Source organism: Aulonocara sp. 'chitande type north' Nkhata Bay, linkage group LG10, assembly GCF_057382095.1.
Source record: "Aulonocara sp. 'chitande type north' Nkhata Bay isolate Kocher_YH1m ecotype deep benthic linkage group LG10, A_spYH_male_GT1.1, whole genome shotgun sequence".
NCBI lineage: Eukaryota > Metazoa > Chordata > Actinopteri > Cichliformes > Cichlidae > Aulonocara > Aulonocara sp. 'chitande type north' Nkhata Bay.
The window spans coordinates 29,248,950-29,272,799 of NC_141353.1; the positions used below are offsets into that span (position 1 = coordinate 29,248,950).

Here is a 23,850-nt window from a genome sequence, read left to right on the forward strand (position 1 = left end):
CATATTATTACAGATTGAAGAATTTAGACGGTTTTTCAACTCTCAGTGATGCCGCATTGTTCGTTTGACTTTGGGACCTGCAGCAGAGTTTGGGTCCAAACATGACTAATAACATCAGACTTTAAGACCGGATAGTAGAGCTGGGCGATATGGACCAAAATTCATATCTCGATATTTTTTAGCTGGATGGCGATATAAGATATATATCTCGATATTTTTTTAATCCCATAAAGTAAGAACAAAAAGAGAGTTCTTGGTCAAAGGTACTTGTCCCAGATGTCACACATGTAACTTTTATTAAGATACAACTGTAGATGTACACGAAAAAATTGTCAAAAATAAATTGTCAGCATTTATTAAATAATAATGCTCCATTTTTTTTCTTTTCATACATAACAAAAAGCTAAAAATTGTAAACTAAATGTAAAATGTAAACTAAAAAGATGCAGATCTAAAATAACAAAGGCATCTTGCTCTTTAAAAAGTGCTTACACTGAATTAAAGTTTTCTAAAGTGCTTCTTTGTGTGTATTGCTGAACAATCATCTGGTACTTTGTGCAAAAAACCAAACATGTAAACAGATTGAATGAAATTAACAAAATTACATTCTTTGGTCAGTGGGTCTTTGTGCAAATCTCCAATGACAATAACAATATAGAAAGAACACAAACAAGCAAGGCCAACAACTGTACAGCTTACAGATTTTGTGCCAGGAAAACTAATCTGTCAACATTATCAGGCTTCAACGATGCCCTGTGGCAGGTTACAATGTTTCCACTGCAACTAAAAATCCTTTCAGAAGGGGAGCTGGTAGCTGGCGCACAAAGATATTTCTTGGCTAGGAGGCTCAGTGCTGGAAAGGCAACTTCATGTTCCTTCCACCATTTGAGAGGGTCAGCATCACTCTCTACACAAACTGACAACAGGTAGCTAGAAAATTCATTTTCGATTGCTTCCCTTTTTGTGAAACCAGTGTTGGTGGCTGTGCTGTGCTGGAAGAAGCTTGCCAGTGATCTCTTTTTTTTAGCTGTGTGTCCTACTGCTGCTTCTTCTTGGTCTGCAGACTCAGGCACGGCTGGATCAGTCAGCTCAGACAAACACGTACCCTGATAGCTGAGCAGAGACTCTGCCTCCAAGATGAGTTTATGTTTTAGTGCATTAATCTTCTCACTAGGGATGTATTTCGCCCTGAACCGTGGATCCACAAAAGAAGCCATGTCCAACAGGTCACTGGTGGATGGATCTGCATATTTATTGTTGAGGTAATCCACAATGCGGGTCTTGATGGATTTACACAGCTCACTATCCTCCTCTCCAGGTGCCAGGAGACTAGTGTTAAACAGGTGTAGCACAGGTCTGACATAGGACAGGGTCACATACTTCTCTCCTGAAAGTGCATCAGTGAAGTCCTGACAGGGTTTGAGAGCTTTCTGAACTGCTTCCAGGACCTCTATGTCCTGCCAAGTAGGGACTAGAGGTCTGGTTTTCATGTCGACAGAGAGGACTTTAGAAAGTGCTCTTTCCTGCTCCAGAACTCTCTCTATCATGAGAAGCCTTGATCCCCAGCGAGTTGTTGCCTCTGTGAGTAGCTGGTGACTTGGAAGACCCAGCTGTATTTGCACTTCAGCCAGCTCTCTTCTCTTCCTCCAGCTGTAGGAGAAGCTGCTGACGACTTTCTTACACAGAGAAATAGCCCGGGTAATGCGGGCATCATCCATAGCATGTCCTGTGACACACAAAATACAAACTTTTAAAATCACTTTAATTGTTATGTTAAGATGCAAATCACTCAAAGGCAAATTAACATCCATCTCAGTTGTATAGAATGTGATGCATAAGACTTAACAATATTTGCAAAACGTGTCGTGTATTGTATAACCTAGAAATGGTTCTAGTTAAACTATCTTGGTAAAATCACCAGATCACCAAATGATTAGAACATGTTTTTTTTCATTTTTTTTACACCTTTTAATCTCACTATGTATTTAAAAATGTATCCCTGTCTTGTCTCAGCTGTGGTCCTCATTTAGTGTCACAACTCAATCTAATACAAAGACAAATACACCCCAATACGTTTATTGGATTTAATAGGGATAGTTTATTTATTTGTTCAACTAACTTTCGATTTCTAAGTGATAGATGTATATGCTGGCTATGACTTATAAAAATATTTGTCTTGTGGTCCATAGGCATGTTTAGCTCTACAAGAGACTCTATACACTTTTCATTTATTAGCGTTTTTTTTTCCAAATCAAAAAATTCAGTATTGCACTTACCAATGGCCAGATGAAGCCTGTGACCAAAACACTGGATCCTCGACCACTTGTTCAGTTGAACCGCCTTGACAATATTAGCCCCGTTGTCAGTTGTTATAGCAACCAGTCCCGTCGGGTTGAGCTTCCAGGTTTTGAGCACATCCTGCAGGGCTTCAGCTATATGCTCTCCGGTGTGGTCTTGAGGAAAGTAGCTGGTCTGGAGACAGGCAGTTTTCAGTTCCCAGTCTTCCATGAAATGTATAGTCACACTCATATATGGCTCGCATGTCCTGCTGGACCACATGTCGGTTGTCAGTGCGAAGTGAGACACTTTGGTGAGCTGGGCAGCGAGACTCTGTCTAACATCAGTATACATTTTTGGCAGTGCTTCTCTGGTGAAGTATTTCCGGCTAGGTAACTGGTATCTTCGGTCAAGAGTTTTTAGCAGCTGTATAAAGCCCTCTTGTTCCACAGTTGAGATGGGGACCATGTCTTTAGCAATATGATAGGCCACTGCTTTAGTAATTTCCCCCCACTTCTCACTTTTTGTATCATATGGCACAGCACGAGTATATGAGTGTTGTAAGGTGGTCTGTTTCACGGCAGGAACCTCGGAAGACTTTGCGGTCTGGGCTACAGCACGCAATTTCACACACACTCTTCATACTGCACTTTATGGCGCAGTTGTAAATGGTGGTAAAGATTAGTGGTGCTCGAACCTTTCGTTGCGACGCTTTTTCGACATTCTCTACAGAATACATTATTCTGCTGCTCATCTGACACTTTGAACCCGAACCATCTCCAAATAATTGAGCCATTGGTTTTCTTTTTTCCGACGAGCTCCTCTTCGCTAGCTCCTGTGTCCATCTTGTTGCCAACTGGAGGTTTAGCGATGGGGGAGGGGGTTTGTGTTCAGTGAGGGTGAGAGGCGGGGCAAACAAACCCAGACGAGAGAGAGGCAAAATAGCGGCTCCACAAGTGTAATTATAACGCAACATAGACTATATCGATATAAACGATATTGTCACAGCTTATGTCTTGTATAAAAATATATCGATATTTTTAAAAAAATCGATATATCGCCCAGCACTACCGGATAGTGCTATTTTATGCAGCATATGCAACAGAATAGGTTAGACCAGTGGTCCCAAACCCCCAGGCCACGGACTGTTACCATAGCGACCAGAGAACATTAAGTGGCAGAGCGGAGAATGTTACTCTCAATTTTGTTGGCGCATTTCAGGAGGACGCCACTAAAAAAGTTACACAGTGAATTTGCATTTATTATTATATTTACAAAATACAACCGTTTTTGTCTCGGTCGTATCATTTTATTTTGTTGTATTTATCTGTGACACCTTAAAGACCGGTCCGTGGTGCAAAAAAGGTTGAGGACCACTGTGTTAGACAGTATTCATAGACTGTTTATAAATACTAGATTTAGCTTCTGGGTCTAAAAAGTGACTTTAGTTTTTACCTCTATTTAATTAAATTAAAATGCTTTTTCACTTCTTTTTGGTTTAGTTTTTATAATAACTCTGGTTTAAAATGCTTAGCTTGAGTCTTCAAAAACATTTCAGTTGCCACATCCATCTTTCATATACAGTCTAGCTTTTAAATGGCATCTAGTTTCTTAAAAACAATAGCGCAGTTTTCAAATTAAAAAATAAAAAATTGGGGGGAGTAGAAAACAATCCTTAACTAGAAAAACTTGCATTTCCTGCGAAAATGCAGTGTGGATGCTTAAAGCTGAAGCTGCATGCAAAAAGTAGCTGAAAAAGCTGAAAAGTTGCAGAAATTGTAAAAACTTTGCAGAAGCAAAAGAACTTTGCTAAAATGGAATAACTTAGCAGAACTGCAATATCTTAGAGGAAACATAATACTTGGCAGAAATACAATAGCATAGCAGAACTTTGCAGAAATATTGTAACTTACCAGAAACATGATAACTTCTCAAAAATACAAGAACTTAGGAGAAATAGTATAAGATAACAGAAAGAATATATTTAGCCAAAAATACTTAAACATTACAGAAACACTATGATTTAGAAAAATAGTACAACATAGCAGAAATACTGTGATTTACCAGAGACACTGTGATGAACTATGAATATTGTAATTTTAAATTAATACTATGTTTTAGCACAAATACTATCATTTGACAGAAATACTATCATTTGGCAGAAATACTATGATACAGGAGAAGTACTGAGATGTAGTAAAAGTACTTTGATTTAACAGAAATACAATTATGGAGGAGTAATACTTTAAAGTGGGAGAAATATTGATACACACACACACATACACAGAGCCTAAAGGGAAGAGTATTTGTGCCATGGAGTGTTAACAAGAATGTGAGGTCCATATTAGAAAAGCTCGTAAAATCACAAAAGTTTGCAGAATTGTAATAAATGATGAATATGAATTACTGGTCTGTGACAGTGTATTAATTTGTAGGGAAAAAAAATGTTGACCAAGGTGGAATCGAACCGGCGACCTTTGGCTTGCAGACCCATGTCATTACCAACTGCGCCACTGGGAAAAAGAGCAGCCGCTTGGAAAGACAGGGTGATGAGCAGTCAGAATTAGATCGAGGTGAGAGGCGAAAAACACAGTTTTTTGGAGTTACAAAACGTTGTGTAACTCAAACACTAGGTGGACTAGAAGCATAATCCTTGTACTGGGTGAATCAGCGGACTTTGGTGTACTTTGAGTGCGATTTTCATTGCTCTATGTACATCCGTCGCTGAGATATGACGAGAGAGGAAACGAAAGACCTCAGACATGATTGGCTGGCTGGGAAGCCGTGCAGGCCCTGATATGTGATATGAGTCTGAGTCCTCACAGAGGATTGGCTGCCTGGCAGAAATATATAGAAATAGTATGATTAAGCATAAATACTACATTTAGCAGAAATAGTATGATTAAGCACAAATCCTATAAAAAGCAGAAATAGTATATTAAGCACAAATCCTATTAAAAGCAGAAATAGTATATTAAGCAGAAATCTTATAAAATAGCAGACATAGTATGAATTAGCAGAATAGTAATACGTTAAACAGAAAAATTGGAAAAGCAAAATGGACAGCTGAAAAAATGCTGAACATGCTGAGGGTCACTTAAATATACTTGTTAAATGAAAAAAATCAGCAAAAAAATATATATAACAGCCACACAATCAGAAATATGTACACATAAGGAAGCACACATGCACAGAGAGACACACACACAAGATCCAATTCAGTCAACCAGTCTAAATATATTGAATTTGAATCTTAGAATGAGATCATCCCATTAAAAGCCTCTCTCTCTCTCTCTCTCTCTCTCTCTCTCTCTCTCTCTCTCTCTCTCTGTCTCACACACACACACACACACACACACACACAGGGAGAGAGAAGTAAGTTTCTAGGTCAGCCTGGGAGCAGCTGAATTTGAATCCACCAATCAGAGTGGCTGTTTATGTTTTCCCGCCAAAACAGGTGCATCTTTTTACACACGCGGCACAGAGAGGCACAGGATTATTGCAGCCTATTTCTCATAGTGAGGACTCCCCTCAAACAAATGACCATAATTTCCTAACTGTAGGGGCTAGAGCGGTCATTCTTACACCGTTTTGATCAGAAGAGATGGGGGAATCTTCAAGTGTTGACAATTTATCATGAAAATGTGAATTTTTAGAGATATATGACATGGATGACTTCTTGACTTAGAAGCCATGAAGGCCCCAATATGCAAATTTGAATGACTCAGGACCAATATATGATTGGCTGGGAAGCCGTGCAGGCCCTGATTTGAAAATTTGAATGTCTGAGTCCTCACAGAGGATTGGCTGCCTGGGGACCTGGCAAAAATATATAGAAATAGTATGATTAAGCATAAATCCTATAAAAAGCAGAAATAGTATATTAAGCACAAATCCTATAAAAAGCAGAAATAGTATATTAAGCACAAATCCTATAAAAAGCATAACTAGTATATTAAGCAGAAATCTTATGAAATAGCAGAAATAGTATGATTTAGCACAATAGTAATAACTTAAACAGAAAAATTGGAAAAGCAAAATGGACAGCTGAAAAAATGCTGAACATGCTGAAGGTCCCTCAACTATACTTGTTAAATGAAAAAAATCAGCAAAAAAATCTAAAACAGCCACACAATCACAAATATGTACACATAAGGAAACACACATGCACAGAGAGACACACACACAAGATCAAATTCAGTCACCCAGTCTAAATATATTGAATTTGAATCTTACAATGAGATCATCCCATTAAAAGGCTTTCTCTCTCTCTCTCTCTCTCTCTCTCTCTCTCTCTCTCTCTCTCTCTCTCTCTCCCTGTCACACACAGACACACACACACACACACACACACACACACACACACACACACAGGGAGAGAGAAGTAAGTTTCTAGGTCAGCCTGGGAGCTGCTGAATTTGAATCCACCAATCAGAGAGGCTGTGCACTTTTCCCCACCAAAACGGGTGCTTCTGTTTACACACGCAGCACAGAGAGAGACACTGGATTATTGCAGTCTATTTCTCATAGTGACGACTCCCCTCAAACAAATGACCATAATTTCCTAACCGTAGGGGCTAGAGCGGTCATTCTTACACCGTTTTGTTCAGAAGAGATGGGGGAATCTTCAAGTGTTGACAATTTATCATTAAAATATGAATTTTTAGAGATATATGACATGGATGACTTGTTGACTTAGAAGCCACGAATTCCCCAATATGCAAATTTGAATGCCTGAGGCCACATATATGATTGGCTGGCTGGGAAGCTGTGCAGGCCCTGATTTGTGGATTTGAATTCCTCAGCCCTCAGATATGATTGGCTGGCTTAGAAGCCATGAAAGCCCCAATATGCAAATTTGAATGCCTCAGGACACTTATATGATTGGCTGGGAAACCGTGCAGGCCCTGATTTGAAAATTTGAATGTCTCAGTCCTCACAGAGGATTGGCTGCCTGGGGACCTGGCAGAAATATATAGAAATAGTATGATTAAGCATAAATACTACATTTAGTAGAAATACTATGTTTTAGCACAAATCCTATAAAAAGCAGAAATACTATAATTTAGCAGAAATACCATATTAAGCACAAATCCTATAAAAAGCAGAAATACTATATTAAGCACAAATTCTATAAAAAGCAGAAATACTATATTAAGCACAAATTCTATAAAAAGCAGAAATACTATATTAAGCACAAATCCTATTAAAAGCAGAAATACTATATTAAGCACAAATCTTATGAAATAGCAGAAACAGTATGATTTAGCACAATAGTAATAAGTTAAACAGAAAAATTGGAAAAGCAAAATGGACAGCTGAAAAAATGCTGAACATGCTGAGGGTCCCTCAAATATACTTGTTAAATGAAAAAATCAGCAAAAAAATGCACAGGGAGAGAGAAGTAAGTTTCTAGGTCAGCCTGGGAGCTGCTGAATTTGAATCCACCAATCAGAGAGCCTGTGTACTTTTTCCCGCCAAAACAGGTGCATCTTTTTACACACGCAGCAGAGAGAGGCACAGGATTATTGCAGCCTATTTCTCATAGTGAGGACTCCCCTCAAACAAATGACCATAATTTCCAAACCGTAGGGGCTAGAGCGGTCATTCTTACACCGTTTTGTTCAGAAGAGATGGGGGAATCTTCCAGTGTTTACAATTTATCATTAAAATATGAATTATTAAAGATATTTGACTTCTAATGCACCATAACTGAGTAGAGCGAAGCAAAAACTGCCTTGACTTGCCCTCAAACAACGCTTTGTGACTTGAAATCTATTTGGAGTATCGATATCATTCTTTCACCGTAAGAGACAGCAGGCTTTGGTGAACAATCATGGAAATTTTCAGGTCTCTGTGGAAATCCAACAAAAAGTTATGACGAGAGAAAAAAGTGGTTCATTTCCACAGTTTGAAATCTGAAGAAATCTGAGCGAAGGACGAATTTCCTACCCTCAAACAAGTCCAACTCATTTCAGAACGGTAATAGGTGAGAAAGAAATTCTTGAATTGTGAGCGTCAGGAGTGTCTGAAGATATACGGGGACAAGCCTCATGTCTTAACTTTGCTTCGTTAAGGAGATATGACGATTCGAATATGCCTCTCATTACAGAAATCCAGCGGTGATTTTGAACAAGCTCTCCATTCACTTTATATGGAGAGTTTTCTGACATTGTGTTGGTCTGAGGAGATTTGCGAAAATTCTATAAATCCCACAACAATGATAGTGACATTTTCTGAAAGCCAGCAAAAATACCTACGTTTTGATGTATAATTTGTGGAAGTTGAGTGAAAATTGAGCAAGTAGCAAACAGTTGTTCCGACATGAAGAGAAGACTGCAAAACCTTCAGTGACACACTGGAAGCCAAGAGCATAGCAACCATAACAACGCATGTATTTTGTGAAAAATCACAATTTTGCAACTCAAAACTTTAAGAGGCATAAAAGTAAAACAGTAGAAGATTTGAAAAAGCTGAATCATACCTGAATAGCCCAATAATTTGTGAACATTTTAAAATTTGAATGGTTGTTCTAGGTGAAAATATGAGGAAGTAGTTAAGTTTCAAAAACAAGCAAATTTTAGCAGAATTGCAGAAGATTCCCATTCATTTCAATGGGACAAATTAAAGGAAAAAAGCTTAATATTTTAAAAAGTATAATAGTTAAAAATAGCAAAAATCGTAGCAGGAATTAGCAAAAATAGCAGAATAGTTTAAAATTTGAACGGTGAAAATCGGCTGAAAATTGTGGAAGTAGTTTAACGGCGAAAAGTGTACGGAAGCAACTAGAACTAGAAAAATTTGCATTTCCTGCGAAAATGCAGTGTGGATGCCTTAACGGCTGAAGATATCTGCTGAAAAAAGCTGAAAAAGTTGAAACAAAAAAAAAATAAAAAAATGCCCTGAGCAGGATTCGAACCTGGCCCTCCTGGTCAAAGGGCAGCTATTTAGCTCACTGAGCCAAACACTTTCTCACAAAGAAAAGGTGGAGAGATTGACAATTGTGCTAGCAGAATTTGGGCAAAAAAAAGGGGGTGAAAATTCTGCTGAAAAGAGTTCAATCAGCAGAATTTCTGCTGAAAAGAGGTGACTGAGCAGAATTCTGCTGAAAAGAGGTTTTTGCTGAAAAAGAGCTGAAAAGGTTTGGATTTGTGCTGAAAAGGGGTTAAAAAAACTGAAAATTTTGCTGAAAAGGGGTGAAAAAAATGAAATTTGTGTTGAAAAGAGTTTAAAAAAAGTTTAACTGTTAAGTGAAAGAAATGTTGCCATAAGCTGGATTTGAACCCAGGCCTCCCAGTCTGAGAACGGATGCTTATCTCACTGAGGTAAAACACAGCTCAGCCCATCATGCAAAATCAGTGACCACATTGATAATGTGTTCCATTCATTTCAATGGTCAAAAGTCATAACACACATCAGCAGAAATAGCAGAATTTTTTAAAGTTTAAACATAGCATTTCTGCTAAAACTTAGTATTTATGCTAAATAATATTTTTTTCCTGCCAAATCATAGCATTTGTGCTGGAACACAGAAAGTTCCACCAAATCATACAATTTGTACTAAAACATTATTTATGATTTAGCAGAAACATTGGGACTTGGTAGAAATACTATGATTTACATAAAATACTTTGACTTAGCAGAAGTACTACAATCTAGGAAAAAAGTACTAAAGCATAGCAGAAATTCTATCATTGAGCAGAATTACTAGGATTTAGAAGAAATACTAAGATTTGGCACAAACACTGATGTGGCTCAAGAACCTTTATTGTGCAGTTATACTATGATTTGGAAGAAATACTATACTTTGGCACAAATACTATGATTTGGAAGAAATACTATGTTTTAGCACAAATACTATGATTTGGCTCAAATACTATAACTATCCTCGGTCAGAAGGAGAGGCTGACATCCAGGGATTAGATTACCACGAGGTGGAGTTTATTGCGGTCAGATGGATGGTACAGGGAGGTATGGCATACAGTAGGAGGATGTGGAGAGGTGATATGGTGTGGTTTCTATGATTAAGAACAGGGTATGCATTACAACATGCATACAGATTAAAGATTAAGAAAACTGGTAACAAATTCCTCCACTACAAATCAGTCTGATGCCACTTTTTACAGGGTTCCCGTTTACTAAGGCACTACCCAAAAGGCGCCACAAGAGGGCACTCCAACACAAGAGATGACCTATTTACACTGATGCACTTAGTAAACAGCCCCTACTTAGCCACTACATAATACAGTGATATTACAGTATACAAATTCACACAAATACTATGATTTGGCAGAAATACTATGACTGAGTAGTAATACTATAACATAACAGATTTCCTAAAAAAAACTATTAAATTGCAGTAATTCTATGACTTGGCAGAGATACTACGTTTTAGCACAAATACTATAACAACGCAGAAATACTATGACTTAGTAGTAATACTATAACATAACAGTTCAATGTTCTTGCACAAATACCACAATATGGCAGAAATACTATGTTTTAGCACAAATACTGTGATTTGGTATAAATACTATGATTTGGCACACATACTATATTCCGCAGATACACTATAACATAACAGATATTCTACAACTTAGTAGTAATACTATAACATAACAGAATTATTATTTGGGCACAAATACCACGATTTGGCAAAAATACTATGATTGGGTACAAATACTATGATTTGGCAATAATACTGCATTTTAACACAACTACTGAGATTTAATTGAAATACTATGATTTAGAAGAAATACTATTACTCCATACAAATACGATACTTTGGGACAAATACTATGTTTTGGTTCCAATACTATGATGTGCAACAAATACTATGATTTGGCACAAGTACTATGATTTAGTACAAATACTATGATTTGGCAGAAATACTATGACTTAGTAGTAATACTATAACATAACAGATTTCCTAAAAAAAACTATGAAATTGCATTAATTCTATGACTTGGCAGAGATACTACGTTTTAGCACAAATACTATAACAACGCAGAAATACTATGACTTAGTAGTAATACTATAACATAACAGTTCAATGTTCTTGCACAAATACCACAATATGGCAGAAATACTATGTTTTAGCAAAAATACTGTGATTTGGTGTAAATACTACGATTTGGCACACATACTATATTCCGCAGATACACTATAACATAACAGATATTCTACGACTTAGTAGTAATACTATAACATAACAGAATTATTAATTGGGCACAAATACCACGATTTGGCAAAAATACTATGATTGGGTACAAATACTATGATTTGGCAATAATACTGCATTTTAACACAACTACTGAGATTTGATTGAAATACTATGATTTTGAAGAAATACTATTACTCCATACAAATACGATGCTTTGGGACAAATACTATGTTTTGGTTCCAATACTATGATGTGCAACAAATACTATGATTTGGCACAAGTACTATGATTTAGTACAAATACTATGATTTGGCAGAAATACTATGCCTTAGTAGTAATACTATAACATAAGGGATAAACTATGGTTTTGCAGACATACTATGTTATTGCACAAATACCATGATTTGGCACAAATGCTATGATTTAGCAGAAATACTATGAATGGGTACAAATACTATGATTTTGCAATAATACTGCGTTTTAACAACAACTACTGAGATTTGATTGAAATACTATGATTTAGAAGAAATACTATGACTCCATACAAATACGATGCTTTGGCACAAATACTATGATTTGGCACAAGTACTATCACTTAGTACAAATAATATGATTGGGCAGAAGTACTATGTTTCAGTACAAATACTATGATTTGGCAGGAATACTCTGATTTAGCAGAAATACTATGTTTTAACATAAATACTATATTTTGGCAGAAATTCCTGCTAAAAAGGACTATTTCTGCTTTTTAGCAGAAATACTGTAATTTGGCATAAATACTATAATTTGGTATAAATACTGTGATTTGGCACATATAATATATTCAGCACATATATTATAAAATAACAGAAATATTATGATTTGGCCCCAAAACCATGATTTTGCACAAATACCATGATTTTGCAAAAATACTATGATTTTTCAAAAATACTATGATTTAGCAGAAGTACTAAGATGTAGCAGAAGTACTTTGTTTTAGCAGAAATACTATGATTGAGGAGTAATACCTAAACATAGGAGAAATATTGATATACAGACACACATACACAGAGACTAAAGGGAACAGGAGCTGTGGAGAGTCTGGGCTTGGTATATGTAGGTCAGTTAAATTAGCTGCACCTGCTGTAGTCAGCCCTTACACACACAGACACAGAGAGAGGTGTGAGTTTTCTTCAGTGTATTTCTGACATTCAGGATTCCCCTCGAACAAATGGCCATAATTTCCTAACCGTAGAGGCTAGAACGGTCATTCAGACATTGTTTTGTTCAGAAGAGATGGGGGAATCTTCAGGTCTTCATAATTCAGAGATAAAATATAAATTATTAAAGATATATGACTTGTAATACACTGTAACTGAGTAGAGGCGAAGCAAAAACTGCCTTGACTTGCTCTCAAACAACCTTTGGTAACTCTAAATCTATATGGAGCATCAAAATCATTCTTTCACCGTAAGAAACAGCAGGCTTTGGTGAACAGTCATGGAAATTTTCAGGGCTCTGTGGAAATCCATCAAAAAGATATGACGAGAGAAAAAAGTGGTTCATTTCCAGAGATTGAAATCTGAGCGAGGGACAAATTTCCTACCCTCAAACAAGTCTAACTCATCTCCTAACGGTAATAGGTGAGAAAGAAATTCTTGAATTGTGAGCGTCAGGAGTGTCTGAAGATATACGGGGACAAGCATGATGTCTTAACTTTGCTTCGTTAAGGAGATATGACAATTTGAAAATGCCTCTCATCAGAGAAATCCAGCGGTGATTTTGAACAAACTCTCCATTGAGTTTATATGGAGAGTTTTCTGACTTTGTGTTACTCTGAGGAGATTTGCAAAGTATCTATAAGTCCCACAACAATGATAGTGACATTTTCTGAAAGCCAGCAAAAATACCTACGTCTTGATGTATAATTTGTGGGGCTTGAGTGGAAATTGAGCGAGTAGCAAGAAGTTGTTTGGACATGAAGAGAAAATTTAAACAGTTTCACTGTCCCCTCTGAGTTAATTGCATAGCAACCATAGCAACGCATGTATTTTCTGAAAAATCACAATTTTGCAACTGAAGACTTAAAGAGAGATAAGATGAAAACGGTAGAAGATCTGAAAAAGCTGAATCACACAGGAATAGCCCAATCATTTGAGAACGTTTTAAAGTTTGAATGGAGTTTCTAGGTGAAAGTATGAGGAAGTAGTTAAGTTTCAAAGACAAGAAAGTTTTAGCAGAATTGTGGAAGTTTCCCATTCATTTCAATGGGACAAATTAAAGGAAAAAAGTGTAATATTTTAAAAAGTATAATAGTAATAAACACCAAAAGTCATAGCCGGCATTAGCAGAAAGAGCAGAACAGTTTAGAGTTTGAACGGTGAAAATAGCACAAAAATTGTGGAAGTAGATCCACGGCGAAAAGTGTACGGAAACACCCGGAATAATAAAGAATAAAGAGAAACAGGAACTCAATAGTGTGGATGCCTATTAAGGCATCCACACAATAAAGTATAAAGAATAAAGAGAAACAGGAACTCAATAGTGTGGATGCTTAAAGCATCCACACAATTACATCAGTTTCCCATTCATTACACCTTAGAATAATGCTTATCTACTGATATCAGCCAACCACAACTATGCAGCGTCAGTTCAGTTCTAGTACTTTCACTCCAATAAGTAGTCACAGAGAAATCCCAGGAAGTTACATTTTTTATTAGAGTTGAACAAGCCACGTGAATGAACGATAAAATCATTACATTAGAAACGTTTTTAACTTTGGATCTCATTAGTATTAATTATAAATGTGTTTGGGGGGGGGCATCAGTGTGACTTGCTCACATTTGCACAGTTCAGTTCAGCGCTCATTTGTAAGCTGTCACTCTAGCTAATCCTCTTCTGAGCTCTGGTCAGGGCCGACTGCTGAGTTAGCTATGCACTGAAATACACCGAAGCCTACTGCCGAATAACGCTTCTGCTAATTTACAAATGCTCAGCTATCGGAAAACATCGTTCTTACAAGCCACAGTGCCTGCAGGCTGTCAGACTGCTCGCCCTCAACCACTAAACTGGCCTTTAATGTCTACATCTTCTGCCTGTACCATGCTTTGTATCACAGGCTTCCAAGTAGCATAAATTGGACACCTGAAGGATTTGTGTGTGTTAACACAAAACAGTTAGCTTTATTTTAACTGTAAATACAAGTTAATGGAATAAGTGTGGAAGATATGATCATCTCGGCATCGGGGTGATTTTAGAGCTCAGCGGGGACTCCAGTTCCTTCTGTTGTTTACCTCCAGCTTCTCACTTTCCCTCTCATCTCTGTTAGCTGATTTAACACATGCGGGGCTGAACTTTTCGTGACATTACTGGACAAAGAGATGGATCAAACATTTGCTGACTATGACCTACAATCAGACATGAGCTTTAATATGCCACTTTTCCCATATGTCCTGTGCGAAAAGGTGCAGGTAAAACTCCTGTTGTGTGCTGCAAGGCACATGCCCATGGGGTGTATATACACATGGACATGTTCCCGTAGGATGTAACTTTTTTTCTCTAGTTGAAGCATTTTAACTCACCTAAGTCTCAGTCACACTAGAGAAAAAATGGCAAATAATGAAACCTCAAGACTAGAAGAAAATCAGCGGTTGCCTGGTTATTGAATTGAATTTTTGCTCTCAGCAACTGATTGCAGCACCATCAACCTCTCGGTGGCAACTTTTGGTTACACAGGTTGCCTGTTTCCGCACAACTGGGGTCTTACCTGTCTAGACTGGAGTCACTCTTGGATAGATTTGTGAAGGTTTGCAAATGTATGAATTCAGACAGATAGGCAGCACATTACAGTTGGAGTCAGTCTGCGCCAATCAACACAACCCATATGCGCCCCCATTTATTTCTCCAAGGGAGGATACAATATAATTAAGCACACAAACTTGAGTTACTAAGGCTTGTGGCAAGCTGTTTACTGGAATTTAATGCCAAACAACAAGTCTTATTTTGCCCCTGCAATATGTGTGATAGTTGTCACTAGGAGTTTATTTGGAAAGAGAGGGGGAGATGTTATCAGAACAAGTGCATACCTGTAATGTCTAGATTTGGCACAGTGCTTAAATGTTTGCATATCAATTGGCTGACCAAAATGACCGTCAAGCCACCAGGAAATGTGCTGCTCTCCTGGCTCAAACTCAAGATTTCCCATATACGCAGCCAGTGACATTCCAGCATCCATTTATACAATCAAGGGGTTCTGATGGAAGAGTGGGAGAGTTCCTTCTTGCCATGAAATGCACTTTACCCTGTTTGCTTTTTTTGGTTCTGCTGTCACTTTCTTTTGCTCTGCTGCAGTGCCCATGGACCTACACATTACATAGCCCATTTACTAGAGGAACAAAAACACCACTTCTTGCTGTCAGACACTGTGTGTGTGTGGGGGAGAGAGAGAGAGAGAGAGAGAGAGAGAGAGAGAGAGAGAGAGAGCACGAGACGGAACACGAAAGAGCAAGTAGTCCATGTGTAACAAAACAGTCAGTGCGAAGACCTGGTAACACTGAAAGGGAAGCTGAGGTTGTTCGCTGGCCTGACACAGTAGGGAAGAAAAGACAACATTACCGAACAAGGCAACAAAGAATTCTTCCCCTTTTTCCCCACTGCACGCTCCTCACCCCGTCGAACTCAACTTTTCAGCTGCAGGGGGGAGAGAGGGGGTTATTGGCGGACACACAATGAATTGGCTGTATGAACTGAGTCTTGTGACAGAGTATGAGACCATACAGCCTTAGAAGGCCGTAAAGCCGGTGTGAGGGGATTGAGTTTGTGGGGGAAAGAGAGAAGGCGGCCTGTTAAGTTTTCCTAGCTCAGACCTGTGGTTTTTGTACTTGCGTGTCACATGGCTATTGTTCACTTGCTGATGCCGGTATCATTGCTGTGGTCCCCCGCCGTAAACCTTGGTTTGAGCTGACTACAGGTTCAAGCAGGAAACCACAAATACTCTTTGTTTCTCAGCACTGCCATTTGTGAGTGCACTGTTTAAAAAAAAAAAAAAAAAAAAAAAGGAAAGAAAGCAGTCTTTTGACCTTCGAAACTAGCCTGAGTATGTCTGAGTGCAAACTGTAATCACTTACTCACTCAGACTAAGAGAGTTTGGTGCTTTGTGGCCAGAGTTGGGAAGGTTACTTTTAAAATGTATTCCATTACAGAATACAGAATACATGCCCCAAAATGTATTCTGTAACGTATTCCATTACGTTACTCAATGACAGTAACGTATTCTGAATACTTTGGATTACTTAATATATTATCATGCTTTTTACAACAACATGAATGTACTATTGCTGTGATTTATTACTATTACTGAAGGTCTGCGACTCCGAACTGTAGTAAAGGGACCTCTGACTAATACGGCGGGGTCCCTGTCGGCTCGTAGCCGAAAAATAGCTTTACTTTGTTGTGTGGGTCAACTTTTCTTGCGAGAGACAGAGAGAGGCGTTGAAAGACTGCTCCAACGGAACTTATTGTTTTCGGAGGAAAACACGAACACGGTGTACAGTCGAGTCTTAATAGCTTACTTACAACTGGGCTCGTCAGGCACTCTTCTTGGCTGAAGTGGTTATTATTATATTTACATGCTTCCAGCTCCCGTTTTTCCTCGATGACAACTCGTACCTTTCCACTCCCCTTTTTCTCCCTCCTCGCGCTCACAGACCCATAACGTGTATGGCAGTCCATTCTCCCTGCAACACGGACTACACTGCCCATGATGCTACATTCTTTAGAGCTATGCTTGTAGCATTCTGCCTGTTAGCTTAGCACAACAACAACGAAAAGGCGCTCTCTCACCCAGGAAACACACAGTCGCAGAGAGAGAGAGAGAGAGAGACCGTCGCCCTGTAACCATGGCAACCATAACGCTGCCGCCTGGAACAACAGAACGTAGCTGTCAAACAAAACCCAAACAGTCCTCACCCGCGACAATATGAAACAGGAAAGTACCGCAGTGTAATCCATTTATTTCAACAAAGTAACTGTATTCTGAATACCACCTTTTTAAACGGTAACTGTAACGGAATACAGTTACTCATATTTTGTATTTTAAATAGGTAACGGCGGTACATGTATTCCCTTACTCCCCAACACTGTTTGTGGCTGTATGTGTAATACCTTGGTGGATCTATGGGAACTCGCTATCAATTCACGTTAAAAGGTGTGCTATCATCATAATCATGACCCCCAAAAAATGCACGAATGGCATTTTTTGCTTCCCTTTTCAACTTCATCCACTTAAAACAAATGACGTAGCTTCTGAAAAGTACTCTTTTTAAAGGCAACCAGAGATGATACTTGTGGATGCAGAAAAGTCCTGTAGAAGTCTATGGATAAAAAGGCCCTTGACTTTGACCTCTGTTAACACTTTTCTGATGATGTGACTCATTCTGAGGAACTGTTTCTGATCCTATACATTACTAAGTCGACTAGCATAAGGTTGCTATTGCACAAATGTTCAAATGGGAGTAGAAGGTTCTGTGGATGGCTTACTGGCAAAGAGCTAATTAATAAACCAAGACTCAGCCAGTTCATTTCAGTACTAACAAATCTTATCTACCCAAAGCATCAGGTTTAGAAATTAGTAGTAAACTAATGGAACAGTGTAAGTGCAGGTTTCAGCGTTTCTCTCCAGAAATAGCAAAGTGTTTTTGAGAGGAAAAGGAGAATCGATATATTTCTGATATAAGGGCGAACTCTTCTGTTTGAAGTTGCTGGGGAGCTGTCTGGATAAATCTGACAGTTCTGGTGAGGTTCAGGATTCATGCAGCAACATATTAATAACTAGCCTTATGTTATTACTGAGCTCATCTCAGACTTTCTGTTGGCCCATTATGAAAGCGTTAGCAGGGACTTTTATAGAGTAACAACAGTTTGTCCCTCATCTTACAGTTTGTATTAACCTAAGCTTAATTCTGTAGCTGGACACAATGCAGAAGATATTTTTGTCAACTACTCCACCTTAAACCATTCGAGTATTATTGTCAGTAACTGCTTTTTTCCCCTCACAGAAATACTTTGGACAGAACCAGTATATCATCTTAAGATGTCAACTTGTTAGCCTTAAACTACTAACTTCTAAATCAGATAGACTTTGTAAATCCCATTTTTCATGCATGCCTTTATGTTAAACTTTATTGTAACACCTGGGAGAACAGCCATGGCTTGATGGTTTTAGTGTTTGTTTGCCTTTGGAAACTGAAGGAGTTTATGAGAAACCAATAAGCTTGGTTAAACAGTCAGCTGACTTATATCTTAACGGATAAATAATTAAATTAGTCAATAAATCTTAGTAAACTCTATAACACTGCATTAGTAAAGACTAGATCTTTGCCATACCTCAATATAATTACTGTTAATATATGTACATGTGATTAATCTTTGCTGGAAAATTGAAAATGAAAAGTCCATAGCCAAGAATTTGTGCAGTGTTAAGTACCCCAGTTCTCAAGAAATATGTAATCATTTTCCTTGGTAGTTCGCTCAAGCCTCTCATCTATTATTTACAAGGGCTAAGTAATTATCCCACTTGTAGCTTCACAAGATATTCAATTTAAGGAGGTCCAGTTAGAGACGATTTCAACAACTGGGTGTCAAATAAAAGTGCAGTTCAACAGTATTTCAGTGTTATTAATTTTCGCAATGATGTGAAGGATACTTTAATAATATTAAAACCATAAAAAAAAAAATAATAATAATAATAGTAAAATGTTCTTTTTCCTTAAGTACATTTCACATGCACATAGGGGTGGGCAATAGAAACGATATAAATTTGGCCAACGATAGAGATTTTGACTATACCGCTCTATCGCGATAGCGCATGTTGATGATTAGGGCTGCCACAAACGATTATTTTGATAGTCGACTAGTCACCGATTATTTTTGCGATTAGTCGACTAATCAGATCATCATCCATTGGACATACAGCTTATTGCACCAGCAGCATCTGCTCTTATATAACTATCATTAGCTTACAGCTTTAAGTGTTTAAGGTATGTGCTAACTAAAAATAAAGACAAGATGATAGTTTATTAAATTTTAATGAAATCTGCAGATTGTTGTGGTTTAATAAACGGCTCTAGTTAGCCTAGCCTAGCCTCCGGCTAGCTATCGAGCTAGTGGGTAACAGACGTCTCTGAAAACGTCGGAGCACTTTTGAAAATATGTGGTCTCTTGATAAACTGAGCAGATATTTGAGGTTTACACAGCTACATTCTCGCCTGAAAATATGTTAAACATTTATTTTGTGACCCAGAAAGAATAATAAGAGTAAAACCAACTAGCTGCCACCATTGTTGGAAACTGAGCTGGGCCGCGCTATGAATTCTGGGACACAGCTTCTTCTTCTTCGGGGTTTAACGGCAGTTGGCATCCTTGTACATGCAGTGCTGCCATCTTCTGTTTCAGTCTGTTATTACACTCTTAAATCCTGCTACTTATTCCTGCGTCTTTCAGGATCTTACAAAGCTTCAAACGACACGTCGACTATTAAATCAGTCGTCGACGATTTTGATAGTCGACGTAATCGTGACTAGTCGACTAATCGTGGCAGCCCTATTGATGATGTCATCAAGCTGCGCCTGTTTTGGTCGAAAGCATCGCAGCGGCTACAACCATTATCATCTGCAAATTATGCCAGGCGACAGTCATAGCAAAGAGATGAAGCACTTTTGAAATATGGGGAAAGCCAAAAACTGCGCTTCCTCCACTTCCGTAACGTTGATTCATTAATGTTGAATTCTCTCGCAGCTAGGGCTGCTTGATTATGGCAAAAATGATAATCACAATTATTTTCACTGAAATAGAGATCTCGATTATTTGACGATATTTATTTAACCCTTTAAGACCTACCATAGAACCAAGTCCGCCAGAGCTTATATTATTTTTTTTACATGCTGTAGTGCCATTTTTGGGAGCATTTCAAGTTGCTATACATCAATACAACTGTTATAGCCCATATTTTAATAATATGTATGCATTAAGTCCATAGTAACTACATCAATTGCAAAAAAGTGCAATAAACTACAAAAAAATTAAAAATCGTTTTTGTTTTTTTTAACATATATTTCTACTTGGAAAAATTTAAGAGGTTTATCCCTCAAAACTTTAAAGACCAAAAAAATTGCAAAAAATTGTTTACAACAACAGGAAATTTATTTTGAGTGTCTTCATAGTTTTATTTTGGAGATACAGCAATTTTTATATACACTGCAGGAAAAACGAAAAACAATCCTGTGATGCAAATTTGCAAAGAAAACAGCATGTGCATCAAAATAAACTACTTCCAGCAGTGCAATTCGAGTTCTAAGCATCACAGAAACTATTCAGAAAAGTCAAACATGACTTATAAAAACACCAGTATAGGCTTTTAAGGCCTACAAGTAAAACTATATTTTCCGCGAAAATGACGTCACTTCCGGTTTCGGGCAGGAAATGGCGGACATGCGATAGTTCGTGTTGAAGTTTTTTTTCAATGTGGGAAGTGTTATGAACAGCTGGTCAGATCGGCAAAGCGTGTTTCTGGAATATTATGTTTTTGTTCCTGAAAGCCCTTTTATGCAATTTTTGCAAAGCTTTATGTGGAAGGAAACCGTGACCTAGGACAAGCTGATGGCATAAGATGTAAGTACAACTCCTCCGGTTTCATATGCAAAACAAATTATTGCGCTAGCTTACACGGTTCCGGTTCTACAGGGATTTAAAAATAGTTACGCAAAACGGAGCGTGCTGCTCTGTCCGGCTTTAAAGGGTTAACAATAACAATGTATTGAATAATGACTTTAAAAAAAAAAAAAAATAGTGTGCAAATACTGATAACAGTGCAAATGTTTGCGATATAAGAAATAAATGAAAAATGTAAACATCTATGTTTAGTGAACTTTGCAGTGTTGCTCTGTGGTGCAGCTACGACACCATAGCAAAGTTTACACACTATGTCTACTTGATCCACGTCTGACTCCGGCGAACCCATAATGTTTCCACACCACTGAAGTTTTTTTTTACCTCTCTTTTCAACCAATAGCAGTCACTCTCCTCTCCAAATAACTTCTGCTTAGCTTTCCGAGCTTCCCTCGGGTCCTCTTAATTGTTGTGACGGAGCAGCGCGAGAGTAAAGCACGAGGGAGGTGCTAATAATCGGCTCAGTCATTTTTGATGATCGTTGAAAGCCCAGATCATAATCGTGATTAAAATGAGATTAATTGAGCAGCCCTACTCGCAGCTGTTCTATTCCCATATTGTTGCAGTATATTAATAACTAACCTTGTATTGTGGATGAATAATCTCAGTTGTTCTCCTGACTGAAGTTTGCCCCGTGTATAGCATCCTGCTATGCGATTGCATTTGTCCCTAACCACCAGAATCCCTCACATTAACTTTTATCGAGTGGAAAAAAAGTTGGCATTCATCCTCCAGCTTCACTGTGCTAATGTTATGCTAACATAGCTGTGTCGCTAGCAATCACGTAGCACAACATTACATACCAGGTAGTCCAACTTCAGTAACCCTGCAAACGCCACTGCTGTTTAGTTTCCTGTCTTCATTTATGTTGGAAGTGGTAGCAGAGCTGTACGTTTTACTTGGTTTCAAAAATCTCTCTGTCAGAACATGGTATGTCATGTTTAGGTGTAAACTAGCGAGCTAACCTCCTGTTAACTTCTAACTCCGTTAAATTTAATAAATTCTGTTTTCATGGATGCCTGGATGTTAAACTTAATTGTTACACCTGGTAAAGCAGCAACGCTGATCATTTTATTAAAGAAAGAATTTAGACCGTTTTTAACTCTTTGTGTTCATTTGACTTTGACCTGAAGCAGACTGAGTTTTGGACCCAGATTACTCCGCGAAGCTCCTCACTATGGCAGCCGTAATGCTCTGACAATCCATCAAAACATTTTTTAACAGATTTCTGCACGCCAAAATCGGTTCGAGGTCAGTAAGCACAACCAGAATTCATACATAAGGCGCACTCTCGATTTTTGAGAAAATTAAAGGATTTTAAGTGTGCCTTATAGTGTGGAAAATATGTTATACAGAAGAAAACAATATATCGCGATATATATCGTTACCGCACGTGCTTCAAATTATACCGCGATATGAATTTTAGGCCATATCGCTCAGCCCTACATGCACACCATCTCAGCTTCTTTTTTCCCTTATTTAGCTGCTTTATTATTTATTTATTTGGACTTTTGCGTCTCGTATTGTTTGCACCTGCTGTAAATACATGATTTGATCAGCTGGAAAACTCATAACATGGGTTATGTAACTGTAACAAGTTACAGTTCATGTGTTTCCTGTGTACATACCGTCTGTTGGGTGGTGGGGGGAAAACATAGGCAGACAAAACACACATAGCCTGGTAGTATGTGTTTGTCTCCTGATGAGTAGGTGGAGATGGAAAAACAGACCCATTGGGAAAATCAGTCAACAATACGCTGTGTTAGATGGGCGGCTGTCTGTCATGGCCGCAGTGACTGCTGGGGAATAAAGGACATGTTTTGTCATTTCAAAGCAGCTTAGTGTCAGTGCTGCCAAGTTGGAGAGCATCCAGGGAACGAGCTTCTCTGAGCAAAAGTCATTCATAGTTTGAAAAAAAAACAAAAAAACAACCCACACACAAAAATTTAATTGGTGAAATAATCCAGCTTTCTGTTTAAATTAGACAAAATAAATCTGTTGAACCAAGAGAAAAAAATCTATTTCTCTGTGATTGTTCACTCATCAAGGTCACAACATCACAGCCACTATTTATTAAAAATAATTTTGTAATGAAGTTGCTATAAACGTAAGCAAATAATTATAAAACACAAGTCAGATCTCAGTGTAGGAGTTACTTGTTTCATAGGTGCGAGGCCGGTGAATGTTGTGCATGCCTTTCTCCACTCCACTCCAAGTGACACTTCAAATAAAGATGTACCAAGTTCTCCTATGTCACAGGTCTGTTTATAGATGAGGAAAGTTGAAGCCAAGTACTGCTAATCCCATCACGGTACACTGATCTTAAGCGGCTCACCTGAAGCAGCACTTGTGTAAAACTGACCTGTATTTGTTGGGCTTTGCCCTGTCCTAGAGCTATTAATCACATTGAAAACACGCATAATTTGACTTGGCTTGGATTGAAGTAATTTGTTAAATTTTCTTGTAGCATTCAGTTTTACCAGCTCAGATCTGAGTGAATTTTATTTGACCCAATAATTTCCCACATGGCATCACAAAAAACTAAGCCAACGCCTGCCTTTTTTATTTTGAGTTTATTCATAATTGTAGCAAAGATCAAACTTTAAAACTAGATGATGATAATAACAGGGAGTGTAGTAACACAAATGTTAACTTTTGTATTACACTGGTGTAATCTTCTAAGCAAAGTGCGTATAGAAACAAGTCTT

At 38.0% G+C, this 23,850-nt stretch overlaps 2 protein-coding genes across 2 annotated transcripts in view; one reads left to right on the forward strand and one right to left on the reverse strand.

Annotated features, from left to right (window-relative positions):
- tlcd3a (TLC domain containing 3A) overlaps positions 1-23,850 on the forward strand; it is a 59,413-nt gene that overhangs the window by 5,171 nt on the left and 30,392 nt on the right. The gene's annotated exons all lie outside the window — the stretch shown is intronic.
- On the reverse strand, positions 148-2,903 carry LOC147321142 (E3 SUMO-protein ligase ZBED1-like). The gene is made up of 2 exons (XM_086309436.1): positions 2,277-2,903; positions 148-1,726 (listed from the first exon to the last, which is right to left on the reverse strand). Exons 1-2 carry the CDS (start codon positions 2,743-2,745, stop codon positions 696-698), a joined length of 1,500 nt encoding a protein of 499 aa, XP_086165562.1. The 5' UTR covers positions 2,746-2,903; the 3' UTR covers positions 148-695.

Coding starts and splice junctions, on each gene's coding strand:
- LOC147321142 (XM_086309436.1), bottom strand. CDS start 2,745: ATGGTCCCCATCTCAACTGTGGAACAAGAGGGCTTTATACAGCTGCTA. Junction 1,727..2,276: donor CAGGCTTCATCTGGCCATTG/GTAAGTGCAATA, acceptor TGTGTGTCACAG/GACATGCTATGGATGATGCC.